The 22,995-nt window shown below is 39.6% G+C and overlaps 1 protein-coding gene across 5 annotated transcripts in view; it reads right to left on the bottom strand.

Moving 5' to 3' along the window:
• The window catches only part of Specc1l (sperm antigen with calponin homology and coiled-coil domains 1 like), a 148,134-nt gene that overhangs the window by 35,286 nt on the left and 89,853 nt on the right, over nucleotides 1-22,995 (bottom strand). For all 5 annotated transcript variants that reach the window (XM_069994420.1, XM_069994421.1, XM_069994422.1 and 2 more), the window contains 3 exons: nucleotides 11,100-11,183; nucleotides 8,171-8,327; nucleotides 5,962-6,064 (listed from right to left, as the gene is read on the bottom strand). In XM_069994420.1, coding sequence (XP_069850521.1) covers nucleotides 5,962-6,064; nucleotides 8,171-8,327; nucleotides 11,100-11,183 — 344 coding nt within the window. The remainder of the gene's footprint in view (nucleotides 1-5,961; nucleotides 6,065-8,170; nucleotides 8,328-11,099; nucleotides 11,184-22,995) is intronic.

Raw genomic sequence — 22,995 nt, 5'->3', positions numbered from 1 at the left:
TTTCTCATTGTTTTTCTTGACTTTCAGTCATTTGATTATTATTGCTGGCATCTGCTCTTCTGCCAATAGTGATGGAATTTGAGACTGTATGTATCAAAGGGTGTCTGGGTTGGGCTGAATGATGTCATCCTTCTCCAGAAAGATTTTAAGCTTCTACTAGCAGATAATTAGAGTAAGGACTGATGGCCATCATTCAACTGGTCCAGTTCTGAACCTGCAATCCAAACTGAATGCTTCCAGTCAACCCTTATTTGTAGAACGTAATTCTTTCAAGATCTCAAGTGAAAACCTAGAGTATTTGCCTGTTATTCCTCTTTAAACATTCTTGAACTCTCCTAGCTCTTTTTTTTTTTTTTTTGCCAGTCATGGGGCCTGAACTCTGGGCCTAGGCGCTGTCCCTCAGCTCTTCAGCTCAAGGCTAGCACTCTACCACTGGAGCCACAGCACCACTTTTGGCTTTTTCTGCTTATGTGGTACTGAGGAATTGAACCCAGGGCCTCATGCATGCAAGGCAAGCACTCTACCACTGAGCCACCTTCCCAGCCCCTCTCCTAGCTCTTTAGCACTGTGAGAACAGTTGTAATTAAGCTTTCAGCCCTCTGGCCAACAGCTTTCTACTGAATGTCTGTTTTTGTTCTATATACCTCAGGACTTGAAAAATTGATAGCAAAAGCTAAGTCAAATGTTGAGGTTTTCTTTTCCCTAGGGTTACTGGACCCTTATCTTGGCTTCTCTGAAATCAAATTTTAGTCTTCCTACCTAAAACTTCTGAAATGAGCACTGAACTACTGCTTTCTGATTGCCCTCTACCCCAGGCCAGATGCTGCCAAGTGCCTCCAGGGAGATAACATGGGTAAATATGATGCTCAATTTAATGTTTTTCCTTTTCTCTGTAATTTTGGCCCTGCCAAATTTTTCCTGGTGGCTAATTCCCAATGCCTTTGAAGATATTTATTTCAAATTTAAATAGTTCTTAACTGTTGTCTCAGTAGAGGTCTGGTCTCATAATTGTATCATAACTATAAACAGAAGTCCATATTGACTTTTAATTATTGGTGAATATTTTAATGATTAGACCATAAGCTTACTGACAGAGGGAACTATTTTTTATTTCCTGATTTCTATTTCTACACCCAGCACACTATCTGGCAGAGAGGTTAAAAACTGAAAAACCAATTTTTATATTAGGGAAAATATGCTAGAATTTGAATCAAGCACAGCACATTAAAAACATGGCTTCTGAACCATTCAAGCCCATCAATTCATCTAATTGCACTAATCTCCACTAAGAAATGTCTAATTTTCTTCTCTGGCCAAGGACTAATGGAGCACATCCCTCAATGAAATTGCATTCTCAATGCTTATCTGAGACTAAATTGCCTCAGGAAGTATATAATCTATTGTTTATTTATTAAAACTGTTTTACACTAGATTAAGTGATTTCATCAATATCCTTTAGATTTAACTAATCCATTTATAAGTATGGCATTTTATCAGAAAACAAGGAGATTTTTCATCCAAACTGAAGCTCTGTCAAATTAACCTTTAGAGGTTTGGGTGACTGTATTTAGTTGAGCTTTTCCACAACAAGGAAACAATGGTAGAAGAAAAGCTCTTACATTGAAAAGTAAGGTTTATTGAAGGCATGAATTATTTTCTCTCTATTACCTCACTGGATACTCTTATATTCTCTCTCAATCTTATACCACCATTCCCCAAAGGAACAGTTAACAGAGTTAGCAGTGGTTGCCTCTGGAGAAGAGAAATTTCAGAGGTAAGGAGAAAGGAAAGGGGATTACCACTTCTCACTATTAGCACTTAAGAATTTTTAGAGTGCAATCTATATTTAAATTTGTAAACAGAACGGCGGGGGATGTGAGTGCAGCTTAGTGGTAGAGTGCGTGTCTAGCACATATGAGGCCCTCATTTCCACTCCCCTGTCACAGGAAGAAAAAATTATGTACAAACTGATTTTTTAAAGGAGATTCAGCCTTTAAAGCAATAGTTCTAGAAATTGTTTATATAATGCTGTATGTTTTTATTTCTCCTTAAAACTTGTGGGGGATCTGATTTCAGTCCACATCTGTAAACTTTACAATAATCAAAATATCAAGGCCCTTTCAACACTAATATTCTAGTACTCTAAAACTTTAGTGCTTAACAAATGGCAGGGCACAATTTAAAACAGAAAAATGTATTTGTTAGATAAAAGGCAAACTCACAAGGGCTTGTTTTATAATGGATGGTTAATGAAATTACAGTGATCAGCACAGTAATTTGAGGATGACTCTTAAAAGAGTTAGTGAAAGAAGATATGGGTATTAGGGAATCTATCTCCGTTGATTAGACAGCTTCTTCGACATAAAGCATTCATGGTCCAAACATTAATGATACATTTGGGGCCTGTAAGAGCAGAGCATGCTAAGTGTCACGTAACAGTTTCTGCTCCACTGAGTAGTCAAGTGTCACAACCTACTCTTTCCTGCAGACTTGTGAGTGGACAGAGACCAAATGCCTGACTGCTGGTGCCTAAGGATGGATCTGCTCGTCCACATTTATAGCTAGATAGGACAAGGGTTCTGACACTGCTTACATGGCTCTTGACAGATTAGGAACTCCAGCATGTCTGTCAGCTTAAAACAACTACACATGAGTCTGAATGACTCATTTACAGACCCTGAAATTCAAAATTAAAACAACAAAACCCAGTATTAAATCTTTTAAAGAACCAAGCCAGTTGTCCTGAGTCACAAGAAACAAGTCATCTCTTTCTCAAAAGAAGCTATATGTTAGAAATGCCCCTAAGAGGTCCATTATGTTTTCAGTTTCATTCTCCTTAAAGTATTGTTTAATTTCTTTTGTCATTTAACTCTTTGACTCACAGATGATTGAAGTAAGTGGCTTCATTTCCATATAGTTGTGAATTTTCTTTGTGTTATTAACTTTTTTTTCTTTCATTTTTCTTTTTTTTTTTGTCAGTCATGGGGCTTGAACTCTGGGCTTGGGTGCAGTCCCGGCGCTCTTCAGCTCAAGGCCAAGGTGAGCACTCTACCGCTTGAGCCATAGCGCCACTTCCGGTTTTCTAGTGGCTTTTTATTGGTGATAAGAGTCTCACGGACTTTCCTGCCCGGGCTGGCTTTGAACCTCGATCCTCAGATCTCAGCCTCTTGAGTAGCTAGGATTACAGGCGTAAACCACAGGTGCCCGGCTTGTGTTATTAACTTTTAATATTTCATAATTATCAGAAAATATTAAAAGAAATCTGTATAATTTTTATTTTTATTTATCTACTAGTCTTATGACTTCACATATGCTAGCATGTCTCTCTCATCTGCACCTATGAAGGTGCATTCTACTATAATTATTAGAAGGAGTGCTACACAAAGGATCTTTCAGGTCTAGTGAGTTTATGGTGTTATATTCACAAGTCTGCTGAGGATATAATGCAATTCAAGGCTTCTGTTTTAAAGAAAAGGCTTGCTGAATAGTGTAGGCTGGCCTCAACTCCTGCCTTAGTCTTTCTGGAATTATAGGTGTGTACTGTGGTCTTCTATCTTTTTCTGATATTGTTAGTTCTATCTAAATCATTTGCTTATTGTTTAGTGAGTACTTTTCTCCCTGTGATAAAATATACATAACTGAAAAATTGCCATTTTAGCTATTAGTGGCATCAAGTATATGCTCATCACTGGGCTATTACCTCTACCACCCAAAGTGGCGCTGAAGCTCAAGTGGTAGAGCGCTCACCTTGAGTTGAAGAGCTGAGGGACAACGCCCAGGCCCAGAGTTCAAGCCCCACGACCGACAAAAAAAACAAAACAAAACAAAACTACCTCTACCACCCATTCACCACAGCACTTTTCATCTTGCAACAATTAAACAATAATTCCTCTTTTTCTCCATCTTCAAGTTCCTGATAACTCTCATTTTGCCATTTGTTTGTGTGAATATAACTACTCTAGATACTTCACGTAAGTGGAATCACATGACATTCATCATCCCTTTGTGTTCTTCTGTATATGGCTTGTTCACTTAGCACAATGTCATCAGGTATATTGTATAGCACATGTCAAAATTTTCTTCATTTTGTAAGGGGAAACAAAGGAGGAGGCAACAATGTTTGATAAGAAATGTAGTGATTACCTTGCTCATGTAATTGTAACCCCTCTGTATGGTGTTTTCACAATAAAAAATATTTTTTAAAAATTCTTCATTTTAAGGAGGATGATATTCTTTTTATACATAATAATATCCCACTGAGTTGCTTTATACATTCATCAGTGGACACTTGATATGCTTCCATCTAGGAATTAATTATACTGCTAGGTGCATCATACTGCTATGGCTATAAGTGTATCTAAAAATATAATTTCAAGGGGCTGGGAAAGTGGCTCAGTGGTAGAGTGCTTGCCTTGCATGCATGAGGCCCTGGGTTCGATTCCTCAGCACCACACATGCAGAAAAAGCCCCAGGTAGCACTGTGGCTCAAGTGGTAGAGAAGAGCTGAGGAACAAGTGCTCAGGCCCAGAGTTCAGGATCCATGACTAGCAAAAATAAAGTAAAATAAATAAATAAATAAACAAACAAAAACATAATTTCAAGCCTTTCATTTCAACTTTTTTTTTTTCAGTCGGTCATGGGGCTTGAACTCTGGGCTTGAGCACTATCCCTCAGTTCTTCAGTTCAAGCCTAGCACTCTACTCCTTGAGCCACAGCACCACTTCCCATTTCAATTCTTTTGTATATATACCTGGAGATGCAAATGCCAGATCACATGGCAATTCTGTTTAACGTTTTAGAACTGCCATATTATCTAGTGCAGTTATTATACCAATTTAACAATAACAAGATTACCCATTTCTTCACATCCTCAGTGATAATACTAATATTGTAGCAATACTAATACTGAGACATAAGACTTTTTTTTTTAGGTCTGTGACTGGGACTCAAACTTGATACCTGATGCTTTTGTTCACTGGCTGGCACTCTATCAACTAAGCACCCTCCAACCTCAAGGGTTATGTCTTTTTTTTTTCATACAGATTCATAGTAGATCCTTGTTGATTATTATGATTTTTTTTTATTGGTTGGTTGGTCATGGGGATTGAACTCAGGGCCTGCGCACTCACTGTCCCTGAACTTTTTTTTTTTTTTAATCAGTCCTGGGGCTTGAACTTTGGGCTTGGGGGCTGTCCCTGTGCTCTTCAGCTCAAGGCTAGTGCTCTACCACTTGAGCCACGGTACCACTTCCGGTTTTCTGAGTGGTTTATTGGAGTTGAGTCTCAAGGTCTTTCCTGCCCGGGCTGGCTTTGAAGCTGGCTTTGAACCAGGATCCTCAGATCTCTGCCTCCTGAGTAGCTAGGATTACAGGCGTGAGCCACCAGCGCCCAGCTTCTGACTTTTCTTAATGTCCACTGCTATACCCTTGGTCCTTTGATCCTACATGAGCAGAGGATTACTGCTAAAGTCAGGAGCAAATACATGTGTCCACAAGGGGCTTGTTAATTATGACAAATCTTATTTATCTGTTCTTTGTCTACTTTGTTACTTCTTTTGATGCAAATGTTCGGTTATTTCCTTTCTGCTTTTTTTTTTTTCTGGCCAATCTGGGGACTTGAACTCAGGGTCTAGGCACTGTCCCTGAGTTTCTTTTGCTCAAGGCAAGCACTCTACTAAGCCACATTCCCAGGCCCCCTTTCTGCTTTTTGTTGTGGTGAAAGCTAAAGTGATTACACCACGAATATAGGACTCTCATCACCTTCTCACGTCCTGCTTCTGCACACTAATACCAAACCATGAGGAATACCAGCTGCCATTTGGAACAAGCTTAGGGTGAACTCAGAGACTGTCTCTGAAATTCAGTATAAGGCTTATTGTAAATGTAGGTTATAAGTGAGAGTAATGGTACTCTAGTACTCGGTTTAGCAACAGTTCATGTGAGATGAAAGAACCCATGACTACCTGGTAGCCTTCTGTTTTCTTCTGGCACCACTTCAATAAGGCATTCCTCTTTGATCCTCCATATTCTCTTGCCAGTGCTGAGAGAGGGTCCTTCCTTTCCTCCCTGGTAAGTGAAAACAAGAAACACAAAGTTGAAATAGTTTTTATTTAAGCACTAGAATAAGGAGATAGAAGAATATAGTATTAGTTTACACATTTTTGGAAGAGGATAATTTCACATACGTAGGCACTCAATTTAGCAAGACTTAATCTTTTCTGCCAGTGCCAGTGGCTCACACCTATAATCCTAACTACTCAGACTGACACTCTTCTCCAACTGAAAAGTGCATTGAAATATTTCAATTTTAATTTATGTTGAGCCAAAAGAAAAATACCAAATATTTATCAACATATAGATTGCTGCCTTGATGTATATGTGCCAGTCTTCCAGATTCCTGATTTGGCTTAAAGGATTCAAAGAAGTTGGGTATAGTCCTGTTGAGCATAGGAAAATAAAATAAAGTGAGGAGAAGGGGATACATGCAAAAACAAGCCAAAAAAAACAAATAAAAAGGAAATTGTCATGTTCAATATAGAAGTAACTATTTTGTTAAATGGAAAGATTCACTCTAGCTCACACAGGGCCTGTGGATTAAAATGCACCAGAGTGACTCTATGGTCACAATGAGAAGCTGTAGAAGAGTCCTTTGGAACTGCAGGATTATCTCTTACCATTTCTTCAATCTGTGATAGGGAAACTAAAGCTAGGTGTTCCCCTGTTGATGATGGAAGCTCTGAAGTAGGGGAGCCAGGTCGTGTCTCCCAAGCAGGGAGCCCATCACCAAAACACAAAGGGGAACACTGACAGCCCCTTGCCTGAAAATCCAAGGTAGCACAAGCAACTCTGTCACCTGCTGTACTGCCTACTTGCTCCGAGGGGCACTGCCTACCACACCTCTGTTCTCAGAGGTTGATGTCCTTGGAGGTAGGACTTAAAATGCAAGTGCACAATTTGAGACGCTAAATATTCCACTTTATCCTCAAACCTATAAATTAATATGCAACAACATTTCTGAAACTCTTTTTCATTCCTCCTTCCCTCATTCATAATACTTGTTAAGTCTTTCCTCATCCTATAAAGAAATGTGTGGTTTCTATCTTAATAGTATGGATTAAGATAAGGTATGTAGATACTATCTTAATAATATCTATCATAATATCTATTTTAGTACCTTAGTCCAAAGCAGCTCTATGAATAAAATATAAGAGAACTATGAGTAAAATATAAACTTACATTTTATGTATTGTTTATCAATTATTAACACAGCATCACATTGCCCAACATCCAGTCTAAACAGTTAAGAGCTAACCTTGACATCTCCCTTCTTTTCATAGAAATCTACTGCTGAAGTCGTCTTTTCTTTTCAAAATCCTCCCAGGCCAACCCTTTCTCCAGGCCTTCTACCCTGTGTTACCAGACCAAACTTGAAGACTTTGTCCCAGACTATTACAACATCCTTTTGTAGCTGATTTCCCTAACTTTTGTCCAGAACAGAACAATTCTCTAATCATGCAAAAGTATTTGCTCCACTTTATAGGTTCTACAACGTCAAAGTGGTGATTCAATTTGACTTTAGAGGTTCTATCACCTAGCCACACCCTAGCTATTCTGTTTGTCTTTCACTGTCCCAGATATAACCAACAAATTCCTCAGGTCTTCTGGCTACCTCCTCTGAATCTGCAACACCCCAGTCTCCTCTGACAGGCCCTGATTGCTCACCTATTCATCCCTCCTGTACACTCATTCTTTATTTAACTTGCCAATAATACCCTCAAAGCTCTACCCAAGTTCTATCTTTCTAGAAAGACATCTCTAACATTCCATCCCATATCCCAGGGTAAACTTCCTAATACAAGTATTCCTTATCTGAAATGTCTGGGACCAGAAGCATTTCAGATTCCTAGTTACTTCTGCATTTAAATATTTTCTAATTACTTATAACAAGAAGAAAAATACTTAGCTGCTTAAAGAAAGGAATTGTCTCTTATTTTTTTGTCAGTGTTTTCTATACCATTTACCCAATTCTGCACAGATATGTCAACCCTTAACTCAAAAGGAGGAAGGGGGGGTGGGGGAGACAGAGTTTAGATGCCATTATTTTTATAACTAATCATTTACTCTGAAAGGCCAGGAAAGGTACTCATGAAAGATGCCAACATTATTCCCTACCGTATCCGGCTCCGGGTGGTGGGGGTCACAGATGCTGTGGGAGAAGACGACAGCGAGAGCTGTGGTGACGTGGTTCCCATGGCCATGAGAGAGGCTGGTGATGCACCCTCAGGTGCAGAGATGTCCCGTTTCATTTCTTCACTACTTCGTCGAGACACTGATGGTGAGAAACACATGTTTTGTAGCAAAAACATCTTAGATTGAGTTCTTAGCTACTTTTTCCCAAAAGCACAAATATTACCTTAGAAGAGATAAAACGAACACTTTATCTTACTAATGACTAGAAAGGTCCTTTAAGGGGGGGGGGGGGGTCGGGGGGGAGAGTAGGCACTGTGAGGCCAGGCACTGTGCCCATGCCTGTAATCCTAACTACTCAACAGGCTGAGATTTGTGGATCATGTGAAGCCAGCCTGGGCAGGAAGCCTGTGAGACTCTTTATTTCCAATTAACCATCCCTCAAAAAAAAAAAAAAAAAAGCCAAAAGTGGAGCTGTGGCTCAAGTGGTTGAGAGCTAGTTGTGAGTAAAAAAAAAAGTTCAGGGACACATACAGCCCCTGAGTTCAAGCCCCAGGATCCCCAACCCTTCCCCCCCCCCAAAAAAATCTGAAAAGGCATAGAAGATGAAATATGCAATGAACTACTATCTACTAAGTACATAGAGAATCTATATAAGCTGCTGTTTAATTATAATGCCACTAAAAAAACCCAGTCCCTAACTACACACCTCTTCCCCCATACACACAATTAAAATCCCTTCTGAATTTAGGTGAGAACACCACTTGTAGGACTTCATGCCATTCTGACCATATATATATATATATATATATATATATATATATATATATATATATATATATATATATATACACACACACACACATATATATATATTCTTTAAATCAACAGGACAAAAAAAGGTACAAAGTCTACTTACTGGGGAATGGCCACAATAATGATGTTATAAATATCTAAACGGCCCATGGTTAAAAAAAAAGTTTCCTATCCCTATATGATCTTAGAATGACAATGTTTCAGGCATAATTTTATTTATTTTATTTTTTGCCAGTCGCGGGGCTTGAACTCTGACCTGGGTACTGTCCTTCAGCTCTTTAGCTCAAGGCTAGCGCTCTAGCACTCTACCACTAAAGCCACAGTGCCACTTCCAGCTTCTTCTGTTTATGTGGTACTGAGGAACAGAACCCAGGGCTTCATGCATGCTAGACAAGCACTCTACTACTGAGCCACATTCCTAGCCCATCAGGCATAATTTTATAATTATTTTTCTTCTAAATCTTTTTTTAGGCCTTTAAAATCAGTAGGCTTTTTTTTTGAGTACTATGTTAGAAAACTAGATGAAAAAAACTCTCAAAAGTTTGTACAAAATAGCCAGGTGCCACTGCCTAGCTACTCTGGAAGCTAAAGTCTAAGGGTCACAGTTCAAAGCCAGCCCAAGTAGTAAAGTCTGTGAAACTTTCATCTCCAATTAATCACCAAAAAGCTACAAGTGGAGCTGTGGCTCAAGTGGTAGAGTGCTAACCTTGAATATAAAAGCTCAAGGACAAAGTCCTTGCCCTGAGTTCAAGCCCCATGATTGGCACACAAAAGAAAAAAAAAAGTTTATACAAAATAAAGAAAAGTCATTAGAAAGAATAACAAGATGTCATTTGCAGGGAAATAAATGTATCTAGACCAAATCATGTTAAGTGAGGTAAGCCAAGCCCACAGAGGCAAATGGCACATTTTCTCTCATATGCAGAAGCTAGATCTAAAATACCAGAATATTCACACAGTGAGACTGAAGAGGATACTCTTACGAGAGGAACAGAAAGGCATATGCCTATATGCATTTGATCGATCAAAATAAACTCCAGGAAAAAAAACAAGAGGTTTTTTTCTTTTTGGCTTTTTTGTTTTGTTTTTCCTTTTTGTCTTGTTTGATCGTTTATATTTTGGGGGAATGTAAGGGGAGGCACTGAAATGGAGAGACAAACAGTGAACAAATGCAGCAGTCCAGTATTCACTGGACAATAGTTGAAAATGAACTATACAACTTAAAGGTGGGGATAGGAGGGGAAAACTGGGAGAGAGCAAGAGAAAGGGTGACACTGTCTAAAAAAAAAAGTACTCTTTACCTGACTTTATAGTAATACTATTTTTTTAAATAGAGAAACAGACTGAGGGAGAATCTGAAGAGCTCTATTGTAAGAAAAGCACATAGAAAATAAAGGGTCTGGAGAGTGGCACGGTATAAATCACAGCACTTACATGTTGAGAAGTGGGGAATTATGAGATTCAGAAAAACATAGCCTACATAGTAGGACTCTGTCTCAAAACACCCAAAAGAAGAAAAAGGAAAAGGCTCTTGTACAGTATATAAATTGAATACAGACTCAAAGAGTAAAAAACTCAGCTGACTCAAAGACCATCTATAACATACAGAAAACTAAATCCTGACCCTGAAAATACAAAATAATAATCATATGAAGTTGGAAAGCAAGGAAGAGGAAGGAAGGGCCATGTGCAAGAGGAACATTAATTGTACTGAGAAGTTATTTCCAGTTTATAGTTTAGCTATGTAGTATAAGAAAAAGCCACAAGGAAAAATAGAATAAATAATTATAAATTAAAGAGGTTCAGAAGACAAAGTAGTAAACTTATCAAATTCATCATTAAAATTTTAAAATTCATTTTTATATTAATTCATTATTATATGGCTTTATCACATTGGAAAGTTTAGATTCCAGAAATTTATGAATGTGCTTTCAAATACTTCTTCAAAATCAGTCATGAAACACTTGGGGATAAATATTCTTTCCTGACTCTATCAATTTTGCACAAAGCTGTATTTACACCATGTTATCTGTTACACTGTAAGCCCTTAAAAACTGGAAGAATCTTCTAAAAGAAAATATCAGGTAGGAATCGTTACCTGAGATAGTTTTGGCACTTTCCATGGCAGGAACTCTTGGTAGAGAAGCAGGCCGGCTGGTGGAAGATGTTCTCAGTAGATGCTCTGCATAAAGTGGAAAAGTCATGCACAATATATAAATTTGATGAATGGTGAAGTAACAAAGGTACAAGGAAGTTGAACTTAAGACTTCTCAACACTGAGGCTCAACCTTCTTCCTAAGACAAGGCACTTCAACAATGCCTCATTGTGAAAACATACCCTACAGACAAGGAACATGGCTAAACATTCCATCTTAATGTCTTTTTTTGGGGGTAGGGGGGTCCGGACGTGGGGCCTTAACTCCGGGACTGGGCGCTGTCCCTCAGCTCTTCAGCTCAGGGCCAGCGCTCTACCACTTGAGCCATAGCGCCACTTCCAGCTTTTTTCTTTTTGTTTATGTGGTGCTGAGGAATCGAACCCAAGGCATCAGGCATGCAAGGCAAGCGCTCTACCACTGAGCCACCTTCCCAGCCCAACCATCTTAATGTCTTATTTCTAGGGATAAGATGCTCTACCCAGAAGAATGCTTCATTGACTACCACTTACCTCTTGAACTAAAATAAAAAGATCCCTTAGATCTAAGGCACAAACTAAATAAAACATTGCCTTACTGCCTATATTAGTAAGACGATCACAAACACATACAGTCACAGCAAAGTCAGGATAGAATAATTACAGTACTAGGATGATAAGGTAGGGGGAAACATTTCAGGCAACAGAGAAGGCTTCAAAAACATAATGGCCTGATAAACACAGAAGAAGGGTGGGGAACTATATTTCAGCCAGACAAAAATCAGAATAAAGGTGTAAGCAAAAAAAAAAATCCTTATATAACTATACTATGAGATATATGACAACAGGCAGCATGAGAGTGGCTTTCCAGGGAAGACAGGCTGAATGAAGAACCTTCTCTGTAGGCATCATCGTTTTTGAGCATTTGAAGATCACAATCAGATACTGTCTACTATCTACTTACTGTCTGCACCAACAGACTAGATAGACAGGTAGATATAGGTAGGTAGGTAGATAGATAGATAGATAGATAGATACATACATACATACATACATACTTAATTTAGCCTTTCTCAAAATACCGTATGTCAAAACAATGGCTTATAACATTGTCTCTTAAGGACAGAGTATCTTTCACTTTAAATTACATTTTTTAAGAGACTGAAGAACAACTGGTTATAATCACTCCCTCAAGATGCCTCCAGAGTAACAAGAATGAACTTACTTTCCAAATGAAGATAGGACAGGTAAAGCTCAAAGTGATTACAACATGTTTATCCTGAACAAACATCACTTTTGCATAAAGAACTTACAAGCAAACATCAATCAGAATCTTGAACCCTGTCTGCAGCTGGCATTTATCTTTACTTGAACAGCAGACTATGCACAAAGTCTGACAGACAAAACAAAGCAGAACATGGAAATAGTAGGAAGCAGAAATCAACATTTTAAATTTAATCAAAATTTCCATCCTACAATTATGAAACTAAAGAATCATTTCACTAAAAAACTGTCTCCCAAAGAACACAGCAAAGTCAAGAAACTGAAGACAAAGGCTATAGACAACAGCAAAAACTTGTTCATTCTCTAGGTGGAAAGTGTTTGTAAAGGTGACTTATTCAAACTTTACTCTTCTACTATGTAAAATTTACACAGATATATGTGTTCAACACTGGACTTCTGTTACTGCTCATTTAAAGCTCTGTATCTATCTCAATTTTACAGGTAGTCCCTGAAATAGCTTAACAGCTAAACTTTTTGACAACATACAAAAATGTACTGGACCTTATTTGGTTATTCATTTTTAAATTACTTGTGGTAGGACTAGGAGTGTAGCTCAACATGGAGGGTATGCTCAGGATATATGACATTCTGGGTTCCATCCCAAATACTATCTGCCCCCCCACCAAAGAATTGTGGGAACTTCCAAGAGCCAAAACACAGTCAGTTACCATTTCATGAAGTACTTTTATATTGTGAAAATCAAGGCACTGTGGGGAGGGAAGGGATAGTAGGGGAAAAACAAAGGAGGGGGTAACAACGCTCGATAGGAAATGTACTCATTACCTTACTCATGTAACTGTAACCCCTCTGTACAGTATCTTTACAATAAAAAAAAATTTAAAAACCAAGGCACTTGTCACAGTAAGAATGCAGACATGCTTACTGGTTTCATTTTCATGTCAAATGTTAGTTTAGCCCTCTTCAGGAAATAAGATTAGTATATTATATTTTATGGTAATAGATTCTATTTAATTGTCATATGGAGCTATTCTCATCTTTAATTCATTCATCAGACAAAAATCACTTAGCTGTTCACTACTTGCCAAGCACTGAGCTAGGTGCAAAGGTCAGAGAAAGGAGACAAGAAACTTGCTCTCAGGGAACTCAGATCAAGAGCGGAAGCCAGACTTTTAAACAATTCATAAGCAAATGATGCTAGGAAAGAACAAGCCAGGGGCCCTGGGAACCCAGGGTGTGACGTGCCTGGTTTTGCTGGTAGTCCGGAAAGGCCTTCTCAGGAAATGACAGTGAAGTGGAAACTAAAAGGATAATTGATAGTTTTTATACAGGCAAGGAAAGCTTGGAAGGAAAAGTGTCTCCAGCTTAGTGTTCAGGAGGATGATGTTCAGAGGGCAAGGGGAAGAATGGAGCAAGGTAACCCTGCAAAGGCAAGGAAAAGTCATGCAGGCAAACCGCAAGGTAAGGAGATTGTGGACTTATCCTGTTAGCAGTGGGAACCAATGAAGGTTTTCTCAGGTTTGATTTTTCTGGCTTCAGTAGGTTGGAGAGGTTAGTACAGGATATGAGTTTTTCAATACAGATGAGATGATGCTGACTTGGACTTGGTTATCAGTAGTGAAGACTTAAGGTGGACAGATTAAAGAGATCGTTAACAAGGTATAATAAACAGTTACTGACTGATAGAAGAGGAAGTGAGGATACCACATACAGAGATATAAAAGGTAAAGGAATAAAAGTTAAAGAATTAGAGACACCCAAGAGAAGATGTGGCACAGGTGATCACAGAGAGTTCAGGAGGAAAAGTGTGAAGTAAACATGTAGTCTGGGGATGTGTGGGTATGTATTGACACAGATCTCACTGGTAACCTTCGTCAGACCAATTTAATACACTAGCAGAGACCAAAGTAAGGTTAGATAGTGTTGATTAGTAAAAGGAGACTGGAAAGATGTAGAGATCAATTGTACAAGGGTACGGAACACAGGACAAGGTATAATACGTTGTAAGGTTTTTTTCCATTTTTTAAAAATTCCTTCAGGATGTACCTTGGACTGGTCTTGAATTTATGATCCTTCCAGCCTCAGTTTCCTAAATGATGAGCTTTCAGAAAAGCACCACAGTCTTTTTTTTTGTGGGGGTGGGGGGAGGGGTAGGTGGAGGGTGGCGTGCTGGTTCTAAGGCTTGAACTCAGGGCCTGGTCACTGTCCCAAGCTTTTTTGCTCAAGGGTAGTACTCTACCACTTGAGTGTGCGTGCGTGTGTGCGTGTGTGCGTGCGTGCGTGTGCGTGTGTGTGTGTGTGTGTGTGTGTGTGTGTGTGTGTGTGTCCCTAATTGGAGATAAGAGTCTCAGAGACTTTCCTTGCTAGGGCTGGCTTTGAACCATGATCCTCAGTTCTCAGCATCCTAAGTAGCTAGGATTATAGGTATAACCCACCAACACCTAAGATATGAGCTGTGCTTTTTTTTTTTTTTGCCAGTCCTGGGACTTGAACTCAGGGCCTAGGCACTGTCCCTGAGCTTCTTTTGTGCAAGACTAGTATACTGCCACTTAAGCCACAGTGCCACTTCTGGCTTTTTCTATTCATGTGGTACTAAGGAATTGAACCCAGGGCTTCAAGTATGTTAGGCAAGCACTCTACCATTAAACCACATTCCTAGCCCAAGATATGAACATTTGTGAATGATGGAAGGGAGCCAGTAAGTTAAAGGTATAGAAAAAAAAAAAAAAGACAATCAAACCATAAGACTAATAGTGGAAATGGCACTGTGGCTCAAGTGGTACAGCACTGGCCTTGAGCTGAAGAGCTCAGGGACAGCGCCCAGGCCCAGAGTTCAAGCCCTATGACTGAGTTCAGATAAAGAGTTCAGATAAAGACATAAGCCCTACTGGATGCTATGGTTCACACCTGCAATCTCAGCTACTCAAGAGGCAGAGAGTAGGAGTATCCCAGTTGAGAGGCCCTCTATCTTTCTCCTCCCCACTAAAGAGCTGGGTATGGTGGCACCATATCTGTATACCAGTTATGAAAGAAGTATAAGCAGGAAGATCACAATCCAACTAGACCCAGGCAAACAAACAAACAAAAAAACCCACTATCTCAAAAAATAACCAAGGCTGGCACTGGTGGCTCACGCCTGTAATCCTAACTACTCAGGAGGCTGAGATCTGAGGATCACGGTTCAAAGCCAGCCCGGGTAGGAAAGTCTGTGAGACTCTTATCTCCAATTAACCACCAGAAGCAGGAAGTGGCGCTGTGGCTCAAGTAGTAGAGCACTAGCCTTGAGCTGAAGAGCTGAGGGACAGCACCTAGACAGGCCCAGAGTTCAAGCTCTATGACCGACAAAACAAACAAACAAAACAAAAACAAAGCAGGGCTAGGAATGTGGTTTAGTGGTAGAGTGCTTGCCACCTAGCATACATGAAGCCCTGGGTTCGATTCCTCAGTACTACAGAAAAAGCCAGAAGTAGCATTGTGGCTCAAGTGGTAGAGTGCTAGCCTTCAGCACAGGGACAGTGCCTAGGCCCTGAGTTCAAGCCCCAGGACTGGCAATAATAATAATAATAATAATAATAATAATAATAATAATAATAATAATAATAATAATAAATAATAACCATAGCAAAAAAAGCGTTGAAGTCATGGCTTAAGTAGCAGACTGCCTATCAAGTAAGCTCAAGGCTCTTTTTTGTTGTTGTTATTGTTGTCGGTCGTGGGGCATGAACTCTGGGCCTGGATGCTGTCCCTCAGCTCGGGGCTCTACCACTTGAGACACAGCATCACTTCTGGCTTTTTCTGTTTATGTGGTGCTGAGGAATTGAACAGAGGGCCTCATGCAAGGCAAGCACTCTACCGAGCCACCTTCCCAGCCCAGTCCAAGACTCTTGAGTTCAATCCCAGGTACTGATATGAGAGAAGCAGGGGGGAGCAAGAAAGGAAAAAGAGAGAGACAGATAAACAGATACATCTAGCCATAGATAAATTCTATTTACTTCAGATAGACAGCTGGAGATAACATGGTCATGCCTGCTACTCATGGTCTGCTAAGTGAAGATAGCTTATATGTTAGTATTAGTCAAAAAGGGTGTGTGTGTGTGTGTGTGTGTGTGTGTGTGTGTGTGTGTGTGTGTGTGTGTGTGTGTGTGTGTGTGTGTGTGTGTGTGTGTGTGTGTGTGTGTGTGTGTGTGTGTGTGTGTGTGTGTGTGTGTGTGTGTGTGTGTGTGTGTGTGTGTGTGTGTGTGTGTGTGTGTGTGTGTGTGTGTTTTGGTGCTGTTTCTGGGGCCTGAACTTGGGGTCTCAAGCTCTCACTTAGCTTTTTCCACTGAAGACTGGTGCTCTATCATGTTAAGCCATACCTCCACTTCCCCGCAAATATGATCAAGGTTACAAAGAAAACTCTACTGCAAGGAAATAGGAAATCTCAGCTAAAAGAGTTTTAAGAATATAAGATAGGTGATCCCTGAAATACAATTCAAAGGACAATCTAAAGTTGAAAATGGAACCAACATTGAGAAAGAACTTATGAAAATCTAGTTCCCACTTGAAATTCAAAGTACTTCTAGAAGAAATGGAAACACATTCATTGAAGACAACAGCAACAACAAAACTCTAACCTGGTCCATCTCCTGAGTAGACCTTCTTAAACTCCCACAGCTAAAGACCAACCAGAAGGAAAGTAGGTGCCTACTATAAGACACAAAGTCTAATCTATTTTCTAATAAGACATTCATTTTCAACAAACAAATATAAAAATACAGCAAGCAAGAAAAGGCTAGCTTGCCTGTAATCTAGTCACTCAGATCTGGGCTGAATGGCAATATGTCCAAAAAAAAAAAGGGCAAAACAAAAACCAGAAACCAGAAACAAAGGGTAGGGAAATTCAACATAGCTACCTCACTACAATAAGGCAGAGTGTATATATAAAACAAGATTCAGATATGACACAAATGTTGGAACTATCTGACCAGGCATTCTAATGATTATGATTAGTATGTTAAAGTACCTACTGGAAAAGGTAAGAAAATATACAAGGTCAGTTAGGATTTCTGATTTGATTTTTCTCTTGTAGTTTCAATTTCTTTGTAGAAATTATACAAATAAAACTGTGATGATCATGCCTCTTGGTGCTCAAATGGAGAAAATAATCCCCCAGGGACATAGCTGAGAACACTGGTGTGGGGAGCTTACTAGCATCCTAGTGGGCACTCACCCTCCAGTGGATAGAAGCCAGGGATACCACTAAACATCCTATACTTCACAAAACAGCTTCCCTTAACCAAACTTTATGAGGCCTAACTAAGGCCAAGGCTAACAAAGCAACCACTAATAAAAAGTAAGTATATAAAGAATAAGTTGACAGAGGAGGCAAAATAGAGAAAGAAAAAATAATGATCAAGAGAAAAGAGAAACATAAAATATATAAATCAAATAGAAAACATTTATCAACCAGATAAATTTTAGACAACCGTATCAATAAGCACATTAAAAGTGAATGAGCTAGGTGCTAGTGGCCAATGCCTATTCCTAGATATTAAGTACTGTAAGATCTGGAGAATTTCAGTTACAAGTCATCCAGGCAGAAAAGTCCATGAGACTCTTTCTCTAAAATAACCAGCAAAAAGCTGAGCTAGAGGTATGGCTAAAGTTGTGGAGCACCACTGAGCAAGTAAGCTGAATCAACATAAGGCCCTGAGTTCAATCCTCAGTACTGGAGGGAAGAGGATAAATGGTCTAGGGCTGGGCTTGAATAGTACAGTACCTGCCTAAAAACTCAGTTCCTGAGGTCAAACCTTGCTAGGAAGGAGCCTAGAGCTGGTAGCTCCTATTTGTAATCCTAGCTATTCAGGAGATTAAGATCTGAGGATGGTTATATAACCAACCCTGGTAGAAAAATCTGTGAGAATCACTTTTCCAATTAACCAGCAAAGCGCTTGAAATTGGAAGCATGGCTCAAGTAGTAGAGTACCAGCTTTGAGCAAAAAAGCTAAGGAACAGCACCCAGATCACCAGTTTAAGCCTCAGAACCAGCATGCATGTATGTGCATGCATGCACATGCACACACACACATAGTCTAAATCTACCAATTAAGACAGAGTCTAAGAATAAAAAGACCCAACACACACAAAGTCTAAATCTATTACCTAAAAGATAGATTTTGAATAAAAAGCTCCAACCATATACTGTCTATAAAAAGTCCACTTTAAATATAGACAAAGACAAATTTACACATAGAGAAAGACAAATGAAAGAGAATGACACCCCATGATACACTAACCAAGAGAAGAGTAGAATGGAGTAGCTATATTAGTATAAGACATGGAAAAGTTCCAAACAAGGAACATAATCAAGAGTAAAATGATCATTATACAATAATAAAGGATTCAATTTTCTGGAAGGCATAACAATTATAAATGTGAATGTATCTATCAAAATAACTTCAGGGCTAGGTGCTAGTGGCTCATGCCTATAATCCTGGCTACTCAGGAGGCTGAGATCTGAGGATCGCAGTTCAAAGCCAGCTGGGCAGAAAAGTCCGAGCCTCTTATCTCCATTAAACCACTTAGAAAACCACAAGTCAGGCTGTGGCTCAAGTGGTAGAGCACTAGCCTTGAGCTGAGAGCTGAGGGATGGTGCCCAGGCCAAGAGTTCAAGCCCCACAACCAACCAAAAAAAAAAAAAAGAACTTTAGGGCTGGAAATGTGGCTAAGTGGTAGAGTGCTTGCCTAGCATGCATGAAGCTCTGGGTTCAGTTCCTCAGTACCACATAAACAGAAAAGACCAGAAGTGGTGCTGTGGTTCAAGTGGTAGAGTGCTAGCCTTGAGCAAAAGCTCAGGGACGGGCCCTAAGTTTAGGCCTCAGGACTGGCAGGAAAATAAAAGAGGAAGGGGGTAACACTGTTCAACAAGAAATGTATTCATTACCTTACTTAGGTAACTGCAACCCCTCTGTCCATCACCTTTACAATTAAATAAAAGTTAAAAAAAAAAAAGAACTTTAAAACAATGAAAGTAAAAATGGGTAGAATTGAAAATCAAAATACTTGGAGAGTTCAATACTTGATAATAGAAGAAGTTGGCATGAAATCAGTAAGGAAATAGAAGACCTGGGTCTAACTGCTATTTATTTATAAAACAAGCTTCCCAATAAGAACAAAACATACGCATACTGCTTAGAGAAGACAGACTTAAAAGACTGTACATTGTACAATTTCATTTATATCACATTCTGGAAAAGATACAACTATAAGAATGGAAAACATATCCATATAATTAATGGCTACACTTGGACTAATCAACTTCCAATGGAAGAATTGCCATTATTAAATGATGGTTACCACTTAATAATGGATCTACAGTTGACTAAAACACCATTATTTGGCAATGGTCTAAGCAATACTACACTGATCAGCATCAAGTAATCTCAAGCTTTTCATCCAGACACCACCAGATGCTGAATACTGAAGACCTCCTAATTCCACTGAGTTAGTGGGAAAGTAAAAACTTTTCCAGCTCTTTTGCCAGGTAGCTACCTCCCACCAGAGCTAACTGATATATGATATAAAGATTCCTGGAGGAAGCATCAACAAACCCTGTCACTAAATTCAATTGCCAAAAGTACTAGTAAAAGAGCATCTGAACTGAGCATTGGTGGCTCACATCTGTAATCCTAGCTACTAAGGAGACTGAAATCTTTGGATGGAGGTTCAAAGCCAACCTGGGCAGAAAAGTCCATGAGACTCTTATCTCCAATTAACCACCAGAAAACTAGAAGTGGCACTGTAGCTGAAAGTGGTAGAGCACAAGCCTTGAGAAAAAGAGCTCAGGGACATTGCCCAGGCCCTAAATTTAAGCCCCATGACATAGAGGGGGGAGGGGGGAGGGGGGAGCAGAGTGAGAGAGAGTGCAAGCACACATCCATTAATAAGGAGATTTTTATTGGCTGAACCTGAGACATTTTTTTGCAACTTAACATCCAATCAGGCATGGTGCTGTAACATAAATGCACACATGATAAAATACTAATTAGAAAAACAAAATTCTCTTATTTAAGTGTAAATAGAGTAAGAGACAGGACCTTTTAAATTTCAGTAATTTCACTTAAACTTTCAAAATGAAACTTATATACTAGATTAAAAAAAAAAATTATGCCACTCTTCCTGGCCTGAGGTGATCTGCTTAACCTGAAAACCCTATAAAATCATACAAACCAAGAAGTTCAAATCTTTGTGTTCAGTTTAAGAACACCAGAGAAACAGCCCAAGCCATCAAGGGTAAACATTCGAAAAGCGACTGAGCATCTGAAAGATGTCACTTTAAAGAAGCCATGTGTGCCATTCCGGTGTTACAGTGGTGGAGTTGGCAGGTATGCCCAGGCCAAACAGTGGGGCTGGACACAGGGTCGGTGGCCCAAAAAAGAGTTTTCTGTTAGCACGAGTTTAAGAATGCAGAGAATAATGCTGAACTGAAGCGTTTAGAGGTAGCTCCCTAGTCACTGAACACATCTAGGTGAGCAAAGTACCCAAGTTGTGCCGCTGAATTTACAGAGCCCAGGAATACATTTAGTATAAAATAAATGAAAAAAAAATTATGCCAAGACAAAGAAGAAAAGCAGCTTAAGACAGAACTCAGAAATCCTATTCTTCTTGTCACAGTTTCGATAACCACAGTAGATTTTATGACCAGGAAATAATAGCTTAGTATGGCTACAAGTCATTTGCTTGTTCTTAATTTTGTAGGTAGTCATTTTTCTAATAACTGTTTAAAAGATCAACAAATTCCCACATAAAAATTCATCCCAGTATTTCCCTACATCCTGTATTTGCAATGTTCCAACTAAACCTCATTAAGACATTAGAAGAGAGAATAGGAACAGCACTAGCACAGCTTCTGGTACATACTTCATGCCTAATGCCATGTTCAATGAGGCACCAGGTAATGAAAAGAAAAGAACTAGGAACAGAATTTTAAGACATTTAGTTTGTCTTCAGTAACCTTGGTCCACAGAACTTCCACCTTCTTTACCCACAAAAGCCAGAAATAATAAACTTTTCATTTTTTCTCAGATTCCCAAGTTGATGCTAAGAGTCCCTTGTGGTGCTTATGAAAATGGAATTTCCAAGCTCCTTTTCCTAGAAGCCCATGAGCTAAGAGGTCTAGGATCCCATATTTAAAGAAGTGACTCAAGGGATGGGAATGTGGCTCAGTGGTAGAGTGCCTGCCTAGCATGCAGGAAGCCCTGGGTTTGATTCCTCAGTACCATATACACAGAAAAAGAGAAGTGGTGCTGTGGCTCCAATGATAGAGCACTAGCCTTGAGCACAGGGAGGCTCAGGGACAGAGCCCAGGCCCTGAGTTCAAGCCCCAAAACCGGCCAAAAAAAAAAAAAAAGTGACTCAAGTACGTTTGAACAATACTGCCAGAGATGGGTCTTCCCCTTGTAAATCTCATTCTGCTGCAGCCCAAACCAGATGCTCTAGAAAGAAGTAGAGAGCCCTCCAGATAGGATCCTTCTTACAAGCCTAGTACCACACAGAAGTGGCAAGCTAGTTAACCAAAGCTTGAGGGCATCATCCCACAGTTACACATACTCCAGAATCTGTGGCTGCCTGGTACCTGCCCTGACCACAATGGCATAGACTGCAGGTAGACTTTATCCTCAGGCCAGGGCACATGTAGTTAGCTGCAGAAGGAGGGTGCCTGAGCCACTGATTTCCATCTCTGCCCTCAATGCATATAGCCCAGAACACAATTTGTATAGATACTTCTTCATAGCTCTTCGTTGGCAGCAAACAAAAATCCTACAGTTAGAAAGACTAGGTCAAAACACAGCAAAATCAACAACAGGAAATAGTACATCTAAGACGGAAGGGGTGTGTAGAAGAGTGAGAATGTTGAAGGAGGTGATACTGATCAAGATGAACTGTATTCAAGCCGGGCACCAGGCTCATGCCTGTAATCCTAGCTACTCAGGAGGCTTAGAACTGAGGATCATGGTTCAAAGCCAGCCTGGGCAGGAAAATCTGTGAGACTCTTATCTCCAATTAACCACCAGAAAACTGGAAGTGGCGCTGTGGCTCAAGTGGTAGAGTGCTCGCCTTGAGCTGAAGAGCACAGTTCATAAACTGCTTTGTCATATGGCACCTCCTTTGTACAACTACTTAAAGAGAATTTAAAAATTTAAATCCTACAGTACTCAGTTGTTTAAAATTTTTTACTTGTAGGCTATTAAGATTCATCAGCCATTTGTGCTACTAAGTTCACAGAGATAATTAATAAAAGCTGACAGTGGATATTTATTATGGGATAAAATAGTGCTAAGCACTTTACAGGCTCTAGCTGTTGTTTTGTCCACCCTGGGACATATTCACAATATTACAATGACACTTAGGGCCTCACTGAAGAGGGGTGGATAAGCAAGGCTTTAAAAATGAGCTGAGTGTCAGAGTGCAAGTCTGACTCCAGAGTTTAGGAGAGCCTGAAGAGAGGAACTTAAGCACTCCATGAGCTATATACTGTTTTAGATTGGGGACATCATCATAGGGGCTAAGAGGTAGGTCAGGATGCATCTGAGGAGTACTATGTAACTTTGTGCCTTTCCTCCCATGTAAATCCTGTGAAGGT

The sequence above is a fragment of the Dipodomys merriami genome, unplaced genomic scaffold (assembly GCF_024711535.1).
Source record: "Dipodomys merriami isolate MVZ:Mamm:240054 unplaced genomic scaffold, mDipMer1.0.p SCAF_45, whole genome shotgun sequence".
Lineage (NCBI taxonomy): Eukaryota > Metazoa > Chordata > Mammalia > Rodentia > Heteromyidae > Dipodomys > Dipodomys merriami.
This window is presented reverse-complemented; position numbering and strand designations above follow the sequence as displayed.